At 47.6% G+C, this 20,443-nt stretch overlaps 1 protein-coding gene across 1 annotated transcript; it reads left to right on the top strand.

The window, feature by feature from the left end:
- The first annotated feature begins 225 nt into the window (after positions 1-225).
- Positions 226-11,239, top strand: snrpb (small nuclear ribonucleoprotein polypeptides B and B1). Its single transcript, XM_079491778.1, has 7 exons — positions 226-390; positions 3,359-3,510; positions 5,534-5,645; positions 6,160-6,312; positions 7,980-8,133; positions 8,867-8,992; positions 10,995-11,239. Exons 1-7 carry the CDS (start codon positions 388-390, stop codon positions 11,027-11,029), a joined length of 735 nt encoding a protein of 244 aa, XP_079347904.1. The 5' UTR covers positions 226-387; the 3' UTR covers positions 11,030-11,239.
- Positions 11,240-20,443: the final 9,204 nt, after the last annotated feature.

Genomic DNA, 20,443 nt, shown 5'->3' with positions numbered 1-20,443 from the left:
TAATTTAGTCCCTTGTTTGTGCCGAATCTGGGTTGTACATGGTTCGTTGCACTCCCTCTTGTAAGCAAGTGCAATGCTTAATTGGGTCGTCCACTTGAGTTGTGCTTGAATTGTACTGTAATTCTGCAAACTCAAAATCTCAAAATCAATCAATCAAACGGAACCATGGTTGAAACGTTTAGCAGTTTCGGCCGGAACGTAGAGAGAGCCCACCACTTCCTCCTCCGTGCCTACGTCAGTTCCCGTCCTGCGCCCTGCCGCCAGACAGACACACAGAAGCATCGCAGGGACCTGGTTGGCGGCATCGACGCTCAGCGGGTCAATTTTTTGTACCAAATCGCATCCGATTAGAATCTGCAGGGAATCGGAGCCATCTGATCTGCAAACATGGTGAGATGATCAATACTGGTGTTTGTCCTGCATGTGGGGTTCATTAAAGCTGTTATTTATAATAAGAAAACCTGTTATTTGTAATAATAACTGCATTAGTGTCGGCGCTGCTGCTGCCTTCGGACAAACGTTGCAGTGACGTCCATGATTCTCTAGTCTAGAGTTGACTCATGTTTCATGCTTCCATTCCATGCTTTGTCCTGTTAAACCTAACGTTACATTAATTATCTGTTTATCCTCCTTTTTATTGCCCTTATTATATCGGGTTATTATATATAAATATGTATTATTGTAGCCGCTTCATTCGGCCAAACATCGCAGTGAACGAGACGTGCATTCATTCATTCATTTCATTCAATCTCATGTTGTTCACGCTTCCGTTGTCCTTAATTTAAACATTTGCGTGACATTAATTAATGTATCGCAATGTTTTATATCCATGAATCGCTTTGATCCTGGTGTATTTGTTCCTGTTTTAAACAATAAACTGTTTAACAGGCGGTGCAACAACTGTTGTGTGTAGTGTTGGGTAGCTAGCATTAGCGGCTAAAGGTAGCACACACACAATGTGTGTGTGATGTTAAACGACTCCTCGGTTAACGCATGGAACCAAATGGACCCGTAAAGAGTCCTCGTGGTCCTACCCTCCGCATAGTGGGTGTTTAAATGGTATTTTAAGTTGATGTGAGGCTGTTTGTTTGTTGGACACAGGACGCTGTAGTAGTGTTTGTGTTGGTTAGCTTGCTGCTAATCCTAGCTAGCTGTGGGGTCATCCCTATGTTCCCCAGGTTCTATGTTCCCCACTTACCTTAGGGTTAGGTTCAGTGTTTTGTACTATACAACTATGTATAAGTACAGAACAAAGAACGTTTGTTTTTGCCATCATTTGTTGAGTCTTGAGCAATTAAGTTTTATTATTTTATGCCAGTGTTAATTTTTAGTTGGCTAAGACTAGATAGTTTAAGTAGCCTAGGCAGGCCTAACGTTCAATGGATTGTTCAAAGACTGAGCTTAAATCAGAAATACATGTTTCTACTAAAAGTAACACTAAGACTAAGTTGCTAAAATACTTTTAGTCTTACTAGAATTACTAAAATTACTAGGTTAGGTTTATTCTAAGTGGAGAACAAAGAACCTTTTTTGCATGGTGGGGAACACAGAACCTGGGGAACATAGAACCTGGGGAACATAGAACCTGGGGAACATAGAACATGGGGAACATAGAACATGGGGAACATAGAACATGGGGAACATAGAACATGGGGAACATAGAACATGGGGAACATAGAACATGGGGAACATAGAACCTGGGGAACGATATTAGATGTAGGCCATCAGGCTGAGATTGTGAGCCACTCTGCTACATATGCTAACTCATGTAACTTGGATCACAGGATCAGTGGTTCCCAAAGTGGGTTCCGGGGACCCCCAGGGGTCCTTCAGAGAGTTCCAGGGGGTCCCCAGCTAAATGATAGTTAGGAACCAAATGGACCCTTATGGGTCTGTAACTCAAGAGTGTACAAATGGACCCACTAGGGTCCAGTTGAGTTAAATTAACATTGATTTTTACAATATAAATTAGGGGTCCCAGAGATAGAAATGGGAGTCCACATCTCATATCAAACTGGGGGGTCCTTGGAATGGGGGTCCGCAGGATAATGACTGAGTGTCATTTTGGGGGTTTCTTGACATGAAAAAGTTTGGAAACCACTGACTTGGATATCATTTCATGTAGAGGACTGTGGGCTGTGGACAAATGCATTCATGTAGAGGACTGTGGGCTGTGGACAAATGCATATTAATTTGAGCGTCCTTGACAATATTGAAACTAAAGCAACTGAAATACAAGCCGTATAATCAGTAGACATTGGAAACAAACAGTTTCTGTCTGTATTCCCCCACTTTACTGATGACATCACTTTACTGATAACCCCCCCCCCCCCCCCCCCCCCCCCCTCAGAAGCAAAGATTGTACTTAAAACCTTTCGCTGTGAAAGATTTGTGAAAGATTTCCACCACATTGTCACAACTTTTCAAAAATAGCAAACCTACAAGCTCTGCTATTTTTTCAGTACTTTATTATAACAATCGTTTTTAAAACCGAAAGGGTTCCTGTCCTGAATGGGCCGCTAAAGGCTCAATCTGTGATTTCAATTTTCAACTGGTTGGCAGCAGTTTTTAGAACACATACTTCTAATAAACAAACCCTTTCAGTCTGGAGATTTGATTAGCTTATTGACATTAAATATCATTTAATACTATGCAATATTAATATTAACTGTTATTTGGTTGCTGAGAAGTGATGTAAACAAAAGGCCGAATTGTAGCGCCCCCAGCTGACAGATCACTGTCGGTGCAGGGTAGCGATGAAAATAAAAGCTTTGAAGCGTTGAACTGATCTCAGCAACTTCTTATAACTGTCTGGGGGTGACTTTGTGACCTTAGTGTTGATTATTTAAAAACTGCTGCAGTTTTCTTAACCTTGTATTGTTGTGCCTATTGGGGTGTGTCACAGCTTTTTGTTGACCCAGTATCGCTGTGTCTTTGAGACGGTGGGTAAGACCACCAGGGGGTGTTCACTTCAGTGATGCAAATAGCCTGCATCATGCATCCTTAGGGGCCGTTCACACCTGAGACACAGCTGTCTCTTCTGTGTCGTAGGGGCCGTTCACACCAATGAGACAGCCGTCTCCACAGTGTCTTGTCTCTTCTGTGTCGCACAGCTCGCAATGCATTTCCATGAATCATGTCACCCTACGGGGTCCTTACAATACTGTACGGTGTACGCAGTGCTGTACTCTAAAACGCAGTTGAAGTGGGACTCAAATGTCCCCTGCGTCCCATCTAAAAGACCACCCCTGGGTCCCATCTAAAAGACCACCACTGGGTCCTGGGGCCCATTACATTGAAAACCGTTCGCTGGGTGTTGTAGAGATCTTTGTTGACCCTGTATTTCCGTGTCTTTCAGACGGTGGGTAAGAGCAGCAAGATGCTGCAGCACATCGACTTCAGGATGCGGTGCATCCTCCAGGACGGTCGCATCTTCATCGGGACCTTCAAGGCCTTCGACAAACACATGAACCTGATCCTCTGTGACTGCGACGAGTTCAGGAAGATCAAGTACGTTACCTTACCTACCACCAAACAAAGCCCCAGTGTTCTAAAACAGTGGTTTTCAACACATTTAATTTCAAGGTCCATTATCTTTTTGGCTATTTGAGCCAAGAACCACCATTTGATGACATTTGGCGCCTCAGACCCAAAGACTAAATAAGGATTTTGTCCACAATTCCATGCAGTATTGATGTTGGTACCATTAGGTGAGACGACATGCGTTTATGAAAACAACAATTTTTCTACATTCTCTAATTGTGTTACTTGTAATTGAAGTAATGCAGATATAACAATTTTTGCTATTGAGAGTGTAAAATGTTAAGCTCTCAAGAGTTAAAGATCTAAGTCCATTTAGCTAACCAACTCCATTATTTAAGCTTAACTGGGGACCACCTGGAACCCCCTCAAGGACCACTGGTTGAAAAAAAAATTCTAAAATGTACAGTCTTAGAGCCAGGAGATTAAAAGATGTAGTATTTGTGACATCTTTGGTTAAGAAGCGTCTTAAATGGCTCTCCTATATTTGCAACGGTAACTAGTCGGTGATTGACCATGTCGTTTTGGTTGCTGAGAAGTGATGAAACGAAAGGCCGAATTAGCGCCCCCCGCTGACACGTCACTGTCGATGCAGGGAGGGCAGCGATGAAAACAACCCCCCTGAAGCGTTTAACTGATCTCAGCAACAGAAGACATGTAACACAGTAATAATCCCCACGGCTACACGACGTCCTAGACGCCAGCCTGTCGTGTCTTCATCTGTGAAGACATGGTAATAATCACCGCGGCTACACAACGTCCTAGACGCCAGCCTGTCGTGTCTTCATCTGTGAAGACATGGTAATAATCACCGCGGCTACACGACGTCCTAGACGCCAGCCTGTCGTGTCTTCATCCGTGAAGACATGGTAATAATCACCACGGCTACACGACGGGTTTCATAGCCATGGCTATGACCTGACGACAAAGATGTAATTGAAACATAAAAAAGTTGTCGCTTTTTACCTGTACCCCGTTGATAAAGTAAGGGCCTAAATTGTCTGCCATAGGCTAGAGACCTGAGATGCACCAGACTGGCCTGCCATAGGCTAGAGACCTCTGAGATGCACCAGACTGGCCTGCCATAGGCTAGAGACCTCTGAGATGCACCAGACTGGCCTGCCATAGGCTAGAGACCTCTGAGATGCACCAGACTGGCCTGCCATAGGCTAGAGACCTCTGAGATGCACCAGACTGGCCTGCCATAGGCTAGAGACCTCTGAGACGCACCAGACTGGCCTGCCATAGGCTAGAGACCTCTGAGATGCACCAGACTGGCCTGCCATAGGCTAGAGACCTCTGAGATGCACCAGACTGGCCTGCTAGAGGCTAGAGACCTCTGAGACGCACCAGACTGGCCTGCCATAGGCTAGAGACCTCTGAGATGCACCAGACTGGCCTGCCATAGGCTAGAGGCCTCTGAGATGCACCAGACTGGCCTGCCATAGGCTAGAGGCCTCTGAGATGCACCAGACTGGCCTGCCATAGGCTAGAGGCCTCTGAGACGCACCAGACTGGCCTGCCATAGGCTAGAGGCCTCTGAGATGCACCAGACTGGCCTGCCATAGGCTAGAGGCCTCTGAGATGCACCAGACTGGCCTGCCATAGGCTAGAGGCCTCTGAGATGCACCAGACTGGCCTGCCATAGGCTAGAGGCCTCTGAGATGCACCAGACTGGCCTGCCATAGGCTAGAGGCCTCTGAGATGCACCAGACTGGCCTGCCATAGGCTAGAGGCCTCTGAGACGCACCAGACTGGCCTGCCATAGGCTAGAGGCACGATTGGAAGTTCTCCCTTCTGCATCATTACATTTTCAGTCTTGAGATTTTATTTTGCTTCATTCCATGCATGCATGAAACCTCAACCCCCCACAAGTCTGTCTTTATTCCTGGAGCGTCGCTACAATACAAAACAACAGTGTGTGTAACTTGTTCTCAGACCTAAGAACTCCAAACGGCCTACAATACTAACGTGTGTGTGTGTGTCTCCTCAGGCCTAAGAACTCCAAGCAGCCGGAGCGAGAGGAGAAGCGGGTTCTGGGGTTGGTTCTCCTGCGAGGAGAGAACCTGGTCTCCATGACGGTAGAGGGACCGCCCCCAAAAGACGTACGGCAAACACTATTATTATTACAAATGGATAGAAATATGTGGGAAATATCAATGCATTACAGTTAAAGCCTCCATCTGTGATTTCAACCAGTTGGCAGCAAGATCATGGGTTTAGAACGACACATGATTCTATATGAAATGTGTAATAATAATAATAGTAGTAGTGCTATCTGGTTTGCTGAGAAGTGATGTAAACAAAAGGCCGAATTGTAGCGCCCCCAGCTGACAGGTCACTGTCACTGCAGGGCAGCGATGAAAATAAAAGCTTTGAAGCGTTGAACTGATCTCAGCAGGAAAATGATCTGAAATCAATACATTTATTGACATGTTGATACTTAGACATTAACCTGATGCTTGACATAGACATAAATAAACAATTAGTTTTGTAGTTATGAGGTTACTTCCCGACAGCAGAGATATAGAAGCGTAATGACTGACTTATGTCTGTATACAATGCTTGAATGAATCTCTCTAAACATGCAATGACTGTTGTTGTTATTGTTTATTTCAGACTGGCATCGCTCGTGTGCCTCTGGCAGGAGTCGCTGGGGGTCCCGGTGTCGGCAGAGCGGCAGGACGGGGGGTCCCAGCCGGGGCGCCCATGCCTCAGGCCCCCGCTGGGCTGGCAGGGCCAGTCAGAGGAGTGGGAGGACCCAGTCAACAGGTACAGAACACAATTATTCCATTATCGCCCAATCGCAATATTTTGAGATCCTAGCAACTATTTATAGGACAGGCAACTAGTGCTGCACGATTCTTCACAAAATGAGATTGCATAGCTGTCTGAATCTAGAGCTCTTTTTTTGTTTTGTTAATATTGTACAGCACTAATTGTCAACCGTCAGTTGAAAATAGCCGATCTACAAGTTTGCATCACACGCTTGGGAGCTTGTAGATCTACCATTTGAGGTTATAAAAATGAAGAGAAGTGGTGAAACTATCAATAGAATGCATGTTCAGAAACTCATGAACAAACTAAATGGAAAAATAAACTGGATGGAAAAAGCAGCACTCCAAAATGAAAAAATGCAAGACTGGCTCAGTTTATTTCCCAACGTGTTTCGGCAGAGCCTTCTTCAGAGCAGACTAAAGACATCTTTTCATTCTGAATGAAAACATGTTTTTATTCTGCACTGAAGAAGGCTCTGCCGAAACACGTTGGGAAATAAACATGAGAAATTGCATCTGAACCAGTCCTTTTCCATTCAGTTGGTTTATGAGTTGAGTTATTTCTCAAAACGGAGCACCCACTGCCTTAGACAAAGGGCAGTCTCCAGAGGAAGCACACCTGTGTTTTTCTTTCTTTACATGTTCAGAAACATGTGGGAAATATCAATGCATTACAGTTAAAGCCTCAGTCTGTGATTTCCACCTGGTTGGCAGCAAGATCATGGGTTTATAGATCTGTGATTTCCACCTGGTTGGCAGCAAGATCATGGGTTTATAGATCTGTGATTTCCACCTGGTTGACAGCAAGATCATGGGTTTATAGATCTGTGATTTCAACCGGTTGGCAGCAAGATCATGGGTTTAGAACGACACATAATTCTAATTGAAAAACCTTTCAGTCTGGAGATTTAATTTAGATTATTGACATTAAATATCATATGATTATGGAATGTGTAATAATAGTAGTGCTATCTGGTTTGCTGAGAAGTGATGTAAACAAAAGGCCGAATTGTAGCGCCCCCAGCTGACAGGTCACTGTCACTGCAGGGCAGCGATGAAAATAAAAGCTTTGAAGCGTTGAACTGATCTCAGCAGGAAAATGATCTAAAAATCAATACATTGTTGATACTTAGACATTAACCTGATGCTTGACATAGACATAAATAAACAATACATCAAATTGCTGGACTTGAGTAACAAAGTAATGAAATGACAGCACGTTTTAGTCATAGTCTCTTGAATAGTTTTAATTTAGTTTTAGTCACCTGGAATGTTTTAGTGTAAGTTCAGTCGACTAAAATGTATTTTGGCAGGTCTTGATGCTGTCGTAATTTATTTTACACAAGCTCACCGTGAGCTTGTAGATCTGCTATTTTCAGCATGCAACCAAGTCTAAAATGACTTATACTGAATCTCTTGTCCACTAGTCCCTCCCTAACATTTAGTCTAGTTTTTATTTGATGAAATTGTGAATATATTTAGGCTTAGTCTTAGTCATCATAGCTTAGTTTTCATTTAGTTTCCATTTAGTTTTTGCCAGTGAAAAAAGGTAGTCGACGAACGTTTTTTGCTTTCTGTAAATCGCTCTGGATTAAGAGCGTCTGCTAAATACCTACATTGTAAATGTTCTCATATTTTGCGGTCTTGTTTCTGTCCTCCTAGGTGATGACCCCCCAGGGTCGCGGTACAGTTGGCGCGGTGGCAGCGGGCGCCACCATCGGCGGCGCACCAACCCAGTACCCGCCTGGTCGCGGAGGACCGCCCCCTATGGGCCGCGGAGCCCCGCCCCCAGGCATGGGCCCGGGTATGGGTCGAGGTAATTATAGTCCTGACAACCAATCACACACATACTCGTTGGGAGCTTGTTCAGCTATTGGCCCATTTTATGCCTAAAAATGCCTTCTAAAAACCTAATAAGTTTTCTGAAGACCTTCAAATTCTTCTTATGATGTTGCTACATCTATAGATGGTTGCTGAGAAGTGATGTAAACAAAAGGCCGAATTGTAGCGCCCCCATCTGACACGTCACTGTCACTGCAGGGCAGCGATGAAAATAAAAGCTTTGAAGCGTTGAACTGATCTCAGCTCTGATTGATTTAATAAACTTATTTGCTTAGAATTGTTTTTTATATATTTGTATTAATCCATTTAGACATGAGGACGCGTCTGTGTTGCCTTTATAGCAGATCTGCAGTTCTTTAAAAAATCGTGGAAATGTGGTGCAACTCTTTGAATATATATTCTTTCACAGTGCATCTTTTTCACTCAAATCTTTGCTTGTGGGGGGGGTTTTCAGATGGGGGTCGGCAGCCAATTACAGATAACCCCGGGGGGTCCTTGACATGAAATAGTTTGAGAACCACTGATCTAGAATCATAGGATTTTAAGAAAACTGTCATGATTTAGAAGATATTTGTAGAATCTGGTGTCGGGTCTGAATGGATTAAGTGTAAAGACGTTCCGGTGTTGCTCTTCTGTATTCTCAACACTTGAATATCTGTGTTTCACATAGTTTGTTACATAACTGTTTTTTTTCCTCTCCACCTCAGGTATGATGGGCCCGCCCCCAGGCATGCGTCCACCCATGGGTCCACCAATGGGAATGCCTCCTGGCCGAGGTGCACCAATGGGAATGCCCCCTCCCGGCATGAGGCCGCCACCCCCTGGCATGAGAGGTGAGAGGACTGTCAGATCTGTTCTTTATTAATGCCGTGGTTCTCAAACATGGTGCCACTAAGATGTTATTCATGATATAATCATCTTTCAAAAATCAGTTTGTTGAGGACCTCCTATTGAACAACATAAATGTGGTAGGTTCTGTTGATTCAGTAGGACCTGCTAAAGGGGACCAGATCCTGTCTGGGGGTCCCTGATTCAGTAGGACCTTAGGTCCTGCTGAAGAGGACCAGATCCTGTCTGGGGGTTCAGTAGGACCTTAGGTCCTTCTAAAGGTCCTTCAGTAGGACCTTCAGTAGGTCCTTCAGTAGGACCTTAGGTCCTGCTGAAGGGGACCAGATCCTGTCTGGGGGTCCCTGGCAGGATGACACCTTAGGTCCTGCTGAAGGGGACCAGATCCTGTCTGGGGGTCCCTGGCAGGATGACACCTTAGGTCCTGCTGAAGGGGACCAGATCCTGTCTGGGGGTCCCTGGCAGGATGACACCTTAGGTCCTGCTGAAGGGGACCAGATCCTGTCTGGGGGTCCCTGGCAGGATGACACCTTAGGTCCTGCTGAAGGGGACCAGATCCTGTCTGGGGGTCCCTGGCAGGATGACACCTTAGGTCCTGCTGAAGGGGACCAGATCCTGTCTGGGGGTCCCTGGCAGGATGACACCTTAGGTCCTGCTGAAGGGGACCAGATCCTGTCTGGGGGTCCCTTCAGTAGGACCTTAGGTCCTGCTGAAGGGGACCAGATCCTGTCTGGGGGTCCCTTCAGTAGGACCTTAGGTCCTGCTGAAGGGGACCAGATCCTGTCTGGGGGTCCCTGACCTTAGGTCCTGCTGAAGGGGACCAGATCCTGTCTGGGGGTCCCTGGCAGGATGACACCTTAGGTCCTGCTGAAGGGGACCAGATCCTGTCTGGGGGTCCCTGGCAGGATGACACCTTAGGTCCTGCTGAAGGGGACCAGATCCTGTCTGGGGGTCCCTGGCAGGATGACACCTTAGGTCCTGCTGAAGGGGACCAGATCCTGTCTGGGGGTCCCTGGCAGGATGACACCTTTTCAGGGTCCTTGGCATGACAACGTTGTTTGAGAACCACTGAAAACCACATCATAAATGATGATGATATTCAGTCTTGTAGGAGAATGTATAATTTAATGTATAATTACAGTTTTTTTAAAGTATGGCATATTGACAGTTATTTGGTTGCTGAGAAGTGATGTAAACAAAAGGCCGAATTGTAGCGCCCCCAGCTGACAGGTCACTGTCACTGCAGGGCAGCGATGAAAATAAAAGCTTTGAAGCGTTGAACTGATCTCAGCAGGAAAATGATCTGAAATCAATACATTTATTGACATGTTGATACTTAGACATTAACCTGATGCTTGACATAAACATCAAAATGCTTTCATTCCATTAAAAAAATTCCTTCTAAATCAGTGGTTCACACATTGATTTATTTTTTGTACAAACTCACATTTGGCACAAAATGACGCCCGAGATTGTCGATCTGCTATTTTTTTTAACTCATTCAGGGCGGGAACACCTTTTGGTGATTTAAGCATTGTTATACTGTTGAGAATTAGCAGATCTACAAGCTCATAGCGCGGCAAAGAGTGCGTATGAGCTTGCTATTTTTGAAAATGTGGCACAAATCTTTGAATATATATATATATATTCTTTCAGAGTGAACGTTTTTAACTCAAATCTTTGCTTCTGGGAGGTTCCCTGGAACAACATATTTTCAGATGGGGGTCGGCGGCCAAAATTCTAGGGGTCCTTGATATGAAATGGTTTGAGCACCACTGATATAGAAACATAGGGGGGTTGAGAAAACTGTCATGATTAAGATTTGGAAGACATTTTGTAGCTGGTCTCAGTCCTAAATGGGTTAAAATAGTTATTGTTGTCACAGCATGGCACGATCTGCTATTCTTTTACATGGCCAATGTAAAAATTGAGTGACATGGTGCCAGTGTATTTTTTATTATAATATGAATGATTATTTGTATGTTTCAGGTCCACCTCCTGGGATGAGACCCCCACGCCCATGAGAACACACACACCCTCCCTCCCTCCATCCCTGCGTCAGCGAGCCAGCCAGCTAACCGACCCGGCTGTGTATAGTTTCAAACTTTTTATATTCCTTAATATTTTTGTTTTTGTAATAAAGATCGGACGGTGTAAATTCAGGACTGCCTTGTTTTGACGTTATTGTTCATTTGTTTTGACGACATGGAGAGAATAAAAAATGTTCGACCTGAGTTTACTGGTTTTAGTTCATGATTATTAACACGAGGCCCGCCAGGAACATAGGAATTTTAACACGTTGAATCTTGTAGCCTGCCACAAACGGAAAAGCCGTTTTAACAGCGCTGTATTCATTAATGCATGTTTTAATACGATCGTATCGAAATCTACCGTTGTTAGCTTTGTTATGCTTCTGAGTCAATGGCCGCGGCCATTTTGAAGATGCGCGCGCATCCACTTACATTGCCTGCTCTGTTTTCAGACGGCTTTATCTCACAGAAGCGACATTGCAGGGGTCGCTTTGTCCCAGACAAGCGTTTTCAACGGCCTGTAGCAGGCGCTGTGATACTCGCGGTCCACTTTTTCCACCACCGACCGAGAGAACAAGCACCAGCTTCGTCAACACACACGGAATGGTTTCATAGTAAAATGCGATTACGGATATTTGGACTTCAAAGTAAGTGTCACGCGCGATAAAACCCTGGCAGGACGCAACGGAGGGATTAAATAATGGTAGCGGTAAATGGGTTAAAACTAATATGTTGTGAGCTTGTAGAGCTGCTAATTTCACTAGTTTGGGTCCCCAGGAGAATGTCTCATTTCACTAGTTTGGGTCCCCAGGAGAATGTCTCATTTCACTAGTTTGGGTCCCCAGGAGAATGTCTCATTTCACTAGTTTGGGTCCCCAGGAGAATGTCTCATTTCACTAGTTTGGGTCCCCAGGAGAATGTCTCATTTCACTAGTTTGGGTCCCCAGGAGAATGTCTCATTTCACTAGTTTGGGTCCCCAGGAGAATGTCTCATTTCACTAGTTTGGGTCCCCAGGAGAATGTCTCATTTCACTAGTTTGGGTCCCCAGGAGAATGTCTCATTTCACTAGTTTGGGTCCCCAGGAGAATGTCTCATTTCACTAGTTTGGGTCCCCAGGAGAATGTCTCATTTCACTAGTTTGGGTCCCCAGGAGAATGTCTCATTTCACTAGTTTGGGTCCCCAGGAGAATGTCTCAGGTTAAAGTTTGGGTCCCCAGGAGAATGTCTCATTTCACTAGTTTGGGTCCCCAGGAGATTGTCTCATTTCACTAGTTTGGGTCCCCAGGAGAATGTCTCATTTCACTAGTTTGGGTCCCCAGGAGAATGTCTCATTTCACTAGTTTGGGTCCCCAGGAGAATGTCTCATTTCACTAGTTTGGGTCCCCAGGAGAATGTCTCATTTCACTAGTTTGGGTCCCCAGGAGAATGTCTCATTTCACTAGTTTGGGTCCCCAGGAGAATGTCTCATTTCACTAGTTTGGGTCCCCAGGAGAATGTCTCATTTCACTAGTTTGGGTCCCCAGGAGAATGTCTCATTTCACTAGTTTGGGTCCCCAGGAGAATGTCTCATTTCACTAGTTTGGGTCCCCAGGAGAATGTCTCATTTCACTAGTTTGGGTCCCCAGGAGAATGTCTCATTTCACTAGTTTGGGTCCCCAGGAGAATGTCTCATTTCACTAGTTTGGGTCCCCAGGAGAATGTCTCATTTCACTAGTTTGGGTCCCCAGGAGAATGTCTCATTTCACTAGTTTGGGTCCCCAGGAGATTGTCTCATTTCACTAGTTTGGGTCCCCAGGAGAATGTCTCATTTCACTAGTTTGGGTCCCCAGGAGAATGTCTCATTTCACTAGTTTGGGTCCCCAGGAGAATGTCTCATTTCACTAGTTTGGGTCCCCAGGAGAATGTCTCATTTCACTAGTTTGGGTCCCCAGGAGAATGTCTCATTTCACTAGTTTGGGTCCCCAGGAGAATGTCTCATTTCACTAGTTTGGGTCCCCAGGAGAATGTCTCATTTCACTAGTTTGGGTCCCCAGGAGAATGTCTCATTTCACTAGTTTGGGTCCCCAGGAGAATGTCTCATTTCACTAGTTTGGGTCCCCAGGAGAATGTCTCAGGTTAAAGTTTGGGTCCCCAGGAGAATGTCTCATTTCACTAGTTTGGGTCCCCAGGAGATTGTCTCATTTCACTAGTTTGGGTCCCCAGGAGAATGTCTCATTTCACTAGTTTGGGTCCCCAGGAGAATGTCTCATTTCACTAGTTTGGGTCCCCAGGAGAATGTCTCATTTCACTAGTTTGGGTCCCCAGGAGAATGTCTCATTTCACTAGTTTGGGTCCCCAGGAGAATGTCTCATTTCACTAGTTTGGGTCCCCAGGAGAATGTCTCATTTCACTAGTTTGGGTCCCCAGGAGAATGTCTCATTTCACTAGTTTGGGTCCCCAGGAGAATGTCTCATTTCACTAGTTTGGGTCCCCAGGAGAATGTCTCAGGTTAAAGTTTGGGAACCACTGATCCAACCTAACTGTCTCCATGGATTAACACGTTGACTTCGGACAATTTAAATCGTGAAATAAACTGCAGGGACCTGGGAGACACGGACCCAGTCGCACAGCGTTCTCAGGGACCTGGGAGACACGGACCCAGTCGCACAGCGTTCTCAGGGACCTGGGAGACACGGACCCAGTCGCACAGCGTTCTGCAGGGACCTGGGAGACACGGACCCAGTCGCACAGCGTTCTCAGGGACCTGGGAGACACGGACCCAGTCGCACAGCGTTCTCAGGGACCTGGGAGACACGGACCCAGTCGCACAGCGTTCTCAGGGACCTGGGAGACACGGACCCAGTCGCACAGCGTTCTCAGGGACCTGGGAGACACGGGCCCAGTCGCACAGCGCTCTCAGGGACCTGGGAGACACGGACCCAGTCGCACAGCGTTCTCAGGGCTGTTGGGAGACACGGACCCAGTCGCACAGCGCTCTCAGGGACCTGGGAGACACGGACCCAGTCGCACAGCGCTCTCAGGGACCTGGGAGACACGGACCCAGTCGCACAGCGTTCTCAGGGACCTGGGAGACACGGACCCAGTCGCACAGCGTTCTCAGGGACCTGGGAGACACGGGCCCAGTCGCACAGCGTTCTCAGGGACCTGGGAGACACGGACCCAGTCGCACAGCGTTCTCAGGGACCTGGGAGACACGGACCCAGTCGCACAGCGTTCTCAGGGCTGTTGGGAGACACGGACCCAGTCGCACAGCGCTCTCAGGGACCTGGGAGACACGGACCCAGTCGCACAGCGCTCTCAGGGACCTGGGAGACACGGACCCAGTCGCACAGCGTTCTGCAGGGACCTGGGAGACACGGACCCAGTCGCACAGCGTTCTGCAGGGACCTGGGAGACACGGACCCAGTCGCACAGCGTTCTGCAGGGACCTGGGAGACACGGACCCAGTCGCACAGCGTTCTCAGGGACCTGGGAGACACGGACCCAGTCGCACAGCGTTCTCAGGGACCTGGGAGACACGGACCCAGTCGCACAGCGTTCTCAGGGACCTGGGAGACACGGACCCAGTCGCACAGCGTTCTCAGGGACCTGGGAGACACGGACCCAGTCGCACAGCGTTCTCAGGGACCTGGGAGACACGGACCCAGTCGCACAGCGTTCTCAGGGCTGTGGGAGACACGGACCCAGTCGCACAGCGTTCTCAGGGACCTGGGAGACACGGGCCCAGTCGCACAGCGTTCTGCAGGGACCTGGGAGACACGGGCCCAGTCGCACAGCGTTCTCAGGGACCTGGGAGACACGGACCCAGTCGCACAGCGTTCTGCAGGGACCTGGGAGACACGGACCCAGTCGCACAGCGTTCTCAGGGACCTGGGAGACACGGACCCAGTCGCACAGCGTTCTCAGGGACCTGGGAGACACGGACCCAGTCGCACAGCGTTCTGCAGGGACCTGGGAGACACGGACCCAGTCGCACAGCGTTCTGCAGGGACCTGGGAGACACGGACCCAGTCGCACAGCGTTCTGCAGGGACCTGGGAGACGGGCCCAGTCGCACAGCGTTCTCAGGGACCTGGGAGACACGGACCCAGTCGCACAGCGTTCTGCAGGGACCTGGGAGACACGGACCCAGTCGCACAGCGCTCTCAGGGACCTGGGAGACACGGACCCAGTCGCACAGCGTTCTCAGGGCTGTGGGAGACACGGACCCAGTCGCACAGCGTTCTGCAGGGACCTGGGAGACGGGCCCAGTCGCACAGCGCTCTCAGGGACCTGGGAGACGGGCCCAGTCGCACAGCGTTCTCAGGGACCTGGGAGACACGGACCCAGTCGCACAGCGTTCTGCAGGGACCTGGGAGACACGGACCCAGTCGCACAGCGTTCTCAGGGACCTGGGAGACACGGACCCAGTCGCACAGCGTTCTGCAGGGACCTGGGAGACACGGACCCAGTCGCACAGCGTTCTCAGGGACCTGGGAGACACGGACCCAGTCGCACAGCGTTCTCAGGGCTGTGGGAGACACGGACCCAGTCGCACAGCGCTCTCAGGGACCTGGGAGACACGGGCCCAGTCGCACAGCGTTCTCAGGGACCTGGGAGACACGGACCCAGTCGCACAGCGTTCTGCAGGGACCTGGGAGACACGGACCCAGTCGCACAGCGCTCTCAGGGACCTGGGAGACACGGACCCAGTCGCACAGCGTTCTCAGGGCTGTGGGAGACACGGACCCAGTCGCACAGCGTTCTCAGGGACCTGGGAGACACGGACCCAGTCGCACAGCGTTCTCAGGGCTGTGGGAGACACGGACCCAGTCGCACAGCGCTCTCAGGGACCTGGGAGACACGGGCCCAGTCGCACAGCGTTCTCAGGGACCTGGGAGACACGGACCCAGTCGCACAGCGTTCTCAGGGCTGTGGGAGACACGGACCCAGTCGCACAGCGCTCTCAGGGACCTGGGAGACACGGGCCCAGTCGCACAGCGCTCTCAGGGACCTGGGAGACACGGGCCCAGTCGCACAGCGCTCTCAGGGACCTGGGAGACACGGACCCAGTCGCACAGCGCTCTCAGGGACCTGGGAGACACGGACCCAGTCGCACAGCGTTCTCAGGGACCTGGGAGACACGGGCCCAGTCGCACAGCGTTCTCAGGGCTGTTGGGAAATGGAGGCGCAATGCGGGTGCAGTACTTAGTTTAGACTAGTCATCGGTTAGTATTTTCTTCACCTCAACTTATATCTTTGAGCCTTGCACCTAGAAGGATTTTGTCACCTCACTACCGAAAATCCAGACTGAGCCTTAACCCTCTCCCAACCCTTAACGCACCCCTCACCAACCTTAACCCTCTCCCAACCCTTAACGCACCCCTCACCAACCTTAATCCGGTCGGACCACTGCTCCTTCATGTGAAAACGTGTGACGTAATCCTACCGTGTCCAACAAACCATGTATCTCTTGAAAGTGATCAAAAACAGCTAATTAAACCATGAATGGTCGTGTTCCGCAGTGAACGTGTTTAAAGTTCTCAGCCAATCGCCACGACTCATTTCAATCATTTGTATTTCATGGAAGCCAGCGTGTCCTTATTCTGTGGAAATATGTCGCATACCGAAAACAGCAGATCTACATCTACAAGATGTGTGTAGATCGGTTATCTTTGGTTAGGTACTAGAGATATTTAATAAAAACAGGTTAAAGCTCATTCGGTCCACAAAAAAGCTTCCAGAAAAATGTTTTGCATGGATTATAGTTCTCAGTCGCTGCGATGTTTCAGTAAACTGGAAGGATCTTCATGGAACAACCTGGGAGTTTCAGTAACCTGCAGATATTTAAACGGCTATAGTGTAGATTCTGTCTGACCACATTGACAATGAATGGAGAATTTACGTCATAGTGTCTGAGCAAATCGGCTGTCTGTCGGTATGTCGGTGAAGACCCTTGGCCAATAAGGGACTACTGTTGTTATTGTTGACGTAACCAAGGTATGTTTCAAGGTCTGTATAAGGTTAATGTTGATTTATGATTTATTTTAGTTTTATTGGCTGATGTACGATGATAAGAGTGCTCCTCACTTCACACGGTGTGATAAAAAAAACCTCTTAATAGATATTATTTAAGCACATAAAGCAGATATTATTTCAACACTTAACGAGTTCTTGGAATAGGTTACAGTAAGTTCAGCATTAAGTACATTTGTACTTTACTTACAGTATCTCCAATTCTCCAATACGTTTACTTCTACTCCACTATATGTACCTTACGAGACGGCTGTGTGTGTCCCTGGCTGTAGGAGCTCTCAGGGCTCTGCAGGTACTGGATAGGTTTACCTGATTTACTCTCATCTAACCCCATATAGACCCAGTGCTTCTCAAAGAGGTGATTTACTCTCATCTAACCCCATATAGACCCAGTGCTTCTCAAAGAGGTGATTTACTCTCATCTAACCCCATATAGACCCAGTGCTTCTCAAAGAGAGGTGATTTACTCTCATCTAACCCCATATAGACCCAGTGCTTCTCAAAGAGGGGTGATTAACTCATCTAACCCCATATAGACCCAGTGCTTCTCAAAGAGGGGTGATTTACTCTCATCTAACCCCATATAGACCCAGTGCTTCTCAAAGAGGGGTGATTAACTCATCTAACCCCATATAGACCCAGTGCTTCTCAAAGAGGGGTGAGTTACTCTCATCTAACCCCATATAGACCCAGTGCTTCTCAAAGAGGGGTGATTAACTCTCATCTAACCCCATATAGACCCAGTGCTTCTCAAAGAGGGGTGATTAACTCATCTAACCCCATATAGACCCAGTGCTTCTCAAAGAGGGGTGCTTTACTCATCTAACCCCATATAGACCCAGTGCTTCTCAAAGAGGGGTGATTAACTCTCATCTAACCCCATATAGACCCAGTGCTTCTCAAAGAGGGGTGAGTTACTCTCATCTAACCCCATATAGACCAGTGCTTCTCAAAGAGGGGTGATTTACTCTCCTCTAACCCCATATAGACCCAGTGCTTCTCAAAGAGGGTGATTTACTCTCATCTAACCCCATATAGACCAGTGCTTCTCAAAGGGGTGATTTACTCTCATCTAACCCCATATAGACCAGTGCTTCTCAAAGAGGTGATTTACTCTCATCTAACCCCATATAGACCCAGTGCTTCTCAAAGAGGGGTGATTAACTCATCTAACCCCATATAGACCCAGTGCTTCTCAAAGAGGGGTGATTTACTCTCATCTAACCCCATATAGACCCAGTGCTTCTCAAAGAGGGGTGATTAACTCATCTAACCCCATATAGACCCAGTGCTTCTCAAAGAGGGGTGAGTTACTCTCATCTAACCCCATATAGACCCAGTGCTTCTCAAAGAGGGGTGATTAACTCTCATCTAACCCCATATAGACCCAGTGCTTCTCAAAGAGGGGTGATTAACTCTCATCTAACCCCATATAGACCCAGTGCTTCTCAAAGAGGGGTGCTTTACTCATCTAACCCCATATAGACCCAGTGCTTCTCAAAGAGGGGTGATTAACTCTCATCTAACCCCATATAGACCCAGTGCTTCTCAAAGAGGGGTGAGTTACTCTCATCTAACCCCATATAGACCAGTGCTTCTCAAAGAGGGGTGATTTACTCTCATCTAACCCCATATAGACCCAGTGCTTCTCAAAGAGGGGTGATTTACTCTCATCTAACCCCATATAGACCCAGTGCTTCTCAAAGAGGTGATTTACTCTCATCTAACCCCATATAGACCCAGTGCTTCTCAAAGAGGGGTGATTTACCCTCATCTAACCCCATATAGACCCAGTGCTTCTCAAAGAGGGGTGATTTACCCTCATCTAACCCCATATAGACCCAGTGCTTCTCAAAGAGGGGTGATTTACCCTCATCTAACCCCATATAGACCCAGTGCTTCTCAAAGGGGGGTGATTTACCCTCATCTAACCCCATATAGACCCAGTGCTTCTCAAAGGGGGGTGATTTACCCTCATCTAACCCCATATAGACCCAGTGCTTCTCAAAGAGGGGTGAGTTACTCTCATCTAACCCCATATAGACCCAGTGCTTCTCAAAGAGGGGTGAGTTACTCTCATCTAACCCCATATAGACCCAGTGCTTCTCAAAGGGGGGTGATTTACTCTCATCTAACCCCATATAGAACCAGTGCTTCTCAAAGAGGTGATTTACTCTCATCTAACCTCATATAGACCCAGTGCTTCTCAAAGAGGGGTGATTTACTCTCATCTAACCCCATATAGACCCAGTGCTTCTCAAAGAGGGGTGATTTACTCCCATCTAACCCCATATAGACCCAGTGCTTCCCAAAGAGGGGTGATTTACTCTCATCTAACCCCATATAGACCCAGTGCTTCTCAAAGAGGGGTGATTTACTCTCATCTAACCCCATATAGACCCAGTGCTTCTCAAAGAGGTGATTAACTCTCATCTAACCCCATATAGACCCAGTGCTTCTCAAAGAGGGGTGATTTACTCTCATCTAACCCCATATAGACCCAGTGCTTCTCAAAGAGGGGTGATTTACTCCCATCTAACCCCATATAGACCCAGTGCTTCCCAAAGAGGGGTGATTTACTCTCATCTAACCCCATATAGACCCAGTGCTTCTCAAAGAGGGGTGATTTACTCTCATCTAACCCCATATAGACCCAGTGCTTCTCAAAGAGGTGATTAACTCTCATCTAACCCCATATAGACCCAGTGCTTCTCAAAGAGGGGTGATTTACCCTCATCTAACCCCATATAGACCCAGTGCTTCTCAAAGAGGGGTGATTTACCCTCATCTAACCCCATATAGACCCAGTGCTTCTCAAAGAGGGGTGATTTACTCTCATCTAACCCCATATAGACCCAGTGCTTCTCAAAGAGGGGTGATTTACTCTCATCTAACCCCATATAGACCCAGTGCTTCTCAAAGAGGTGATTAACTCTCATCTAACCCCATATAGACCCAGTGCTTCTCAAAGAGGGGTGATTTACTCTCATCTAACCCCATATAGACCAGTGCTTCTCAAAGAGGGGTGATTTACCCTCATCTAACCCCATATAGACCAGTGCTTCTCAAAGAGGGGTGATTTACTCTCATCTAACCCCATATAGACCAGTGCTTCTCAAAGAGGGGTGATTTACTCTCATCTAACCCCATATAGACCCAGTGCTTCTCAAAGGGGGGTGATTTACTCCCATCTAACCCCATATAGACCCAGTGCTTCTCAAAGAGGGGTGATTTACCCTCATCTAACCCCATATAGACCAGTGCTTCTCAAAGAGGTGATTTACCCTCATCTAACCCCATATAGACCCAGTGCTTCTCAAAGAGGGGTGATTTACCCCCATCTAACCCCATATAGACCCAGTGCTTCTCAAAGAGGGGTGATTTACCCTCATC

This window comes from Electrona antarctica, assembly GCF_951216825.1.
Source record: "Electrona antarctica genome assembly, chromosome: 21".
In the NCBI taxonomy this organism is placed as follows: Eukaryota; Metazoa; Chordata; class Actinopteri; order Myctophiformes; family Myctophidae; genus Electrona; species Electrona antarctica.
Note: the sequence above shows the minus strand (reverse complement) of the source record. Positions and strands in the feature narration are given on the sequence as shown.

Coding starts and splice junctions, on each gene's coding strand:
- snrpb (XM_079491778.1), top strand. Junction 6,313..7,979: donor TGGGAGGACCCAGTCAACAG/GTACAGAACACA, acceptor CTGTCCTCCTAG/GTGATGACCCCCCAGGGTCG. Junction 8,993..10,994: donor GCCACCCCCTGGCATGAGAG/GTGAGAGGACTG, acceptor TGTATGTTTCAG/GTCCACCTCCTGGGATGAGA.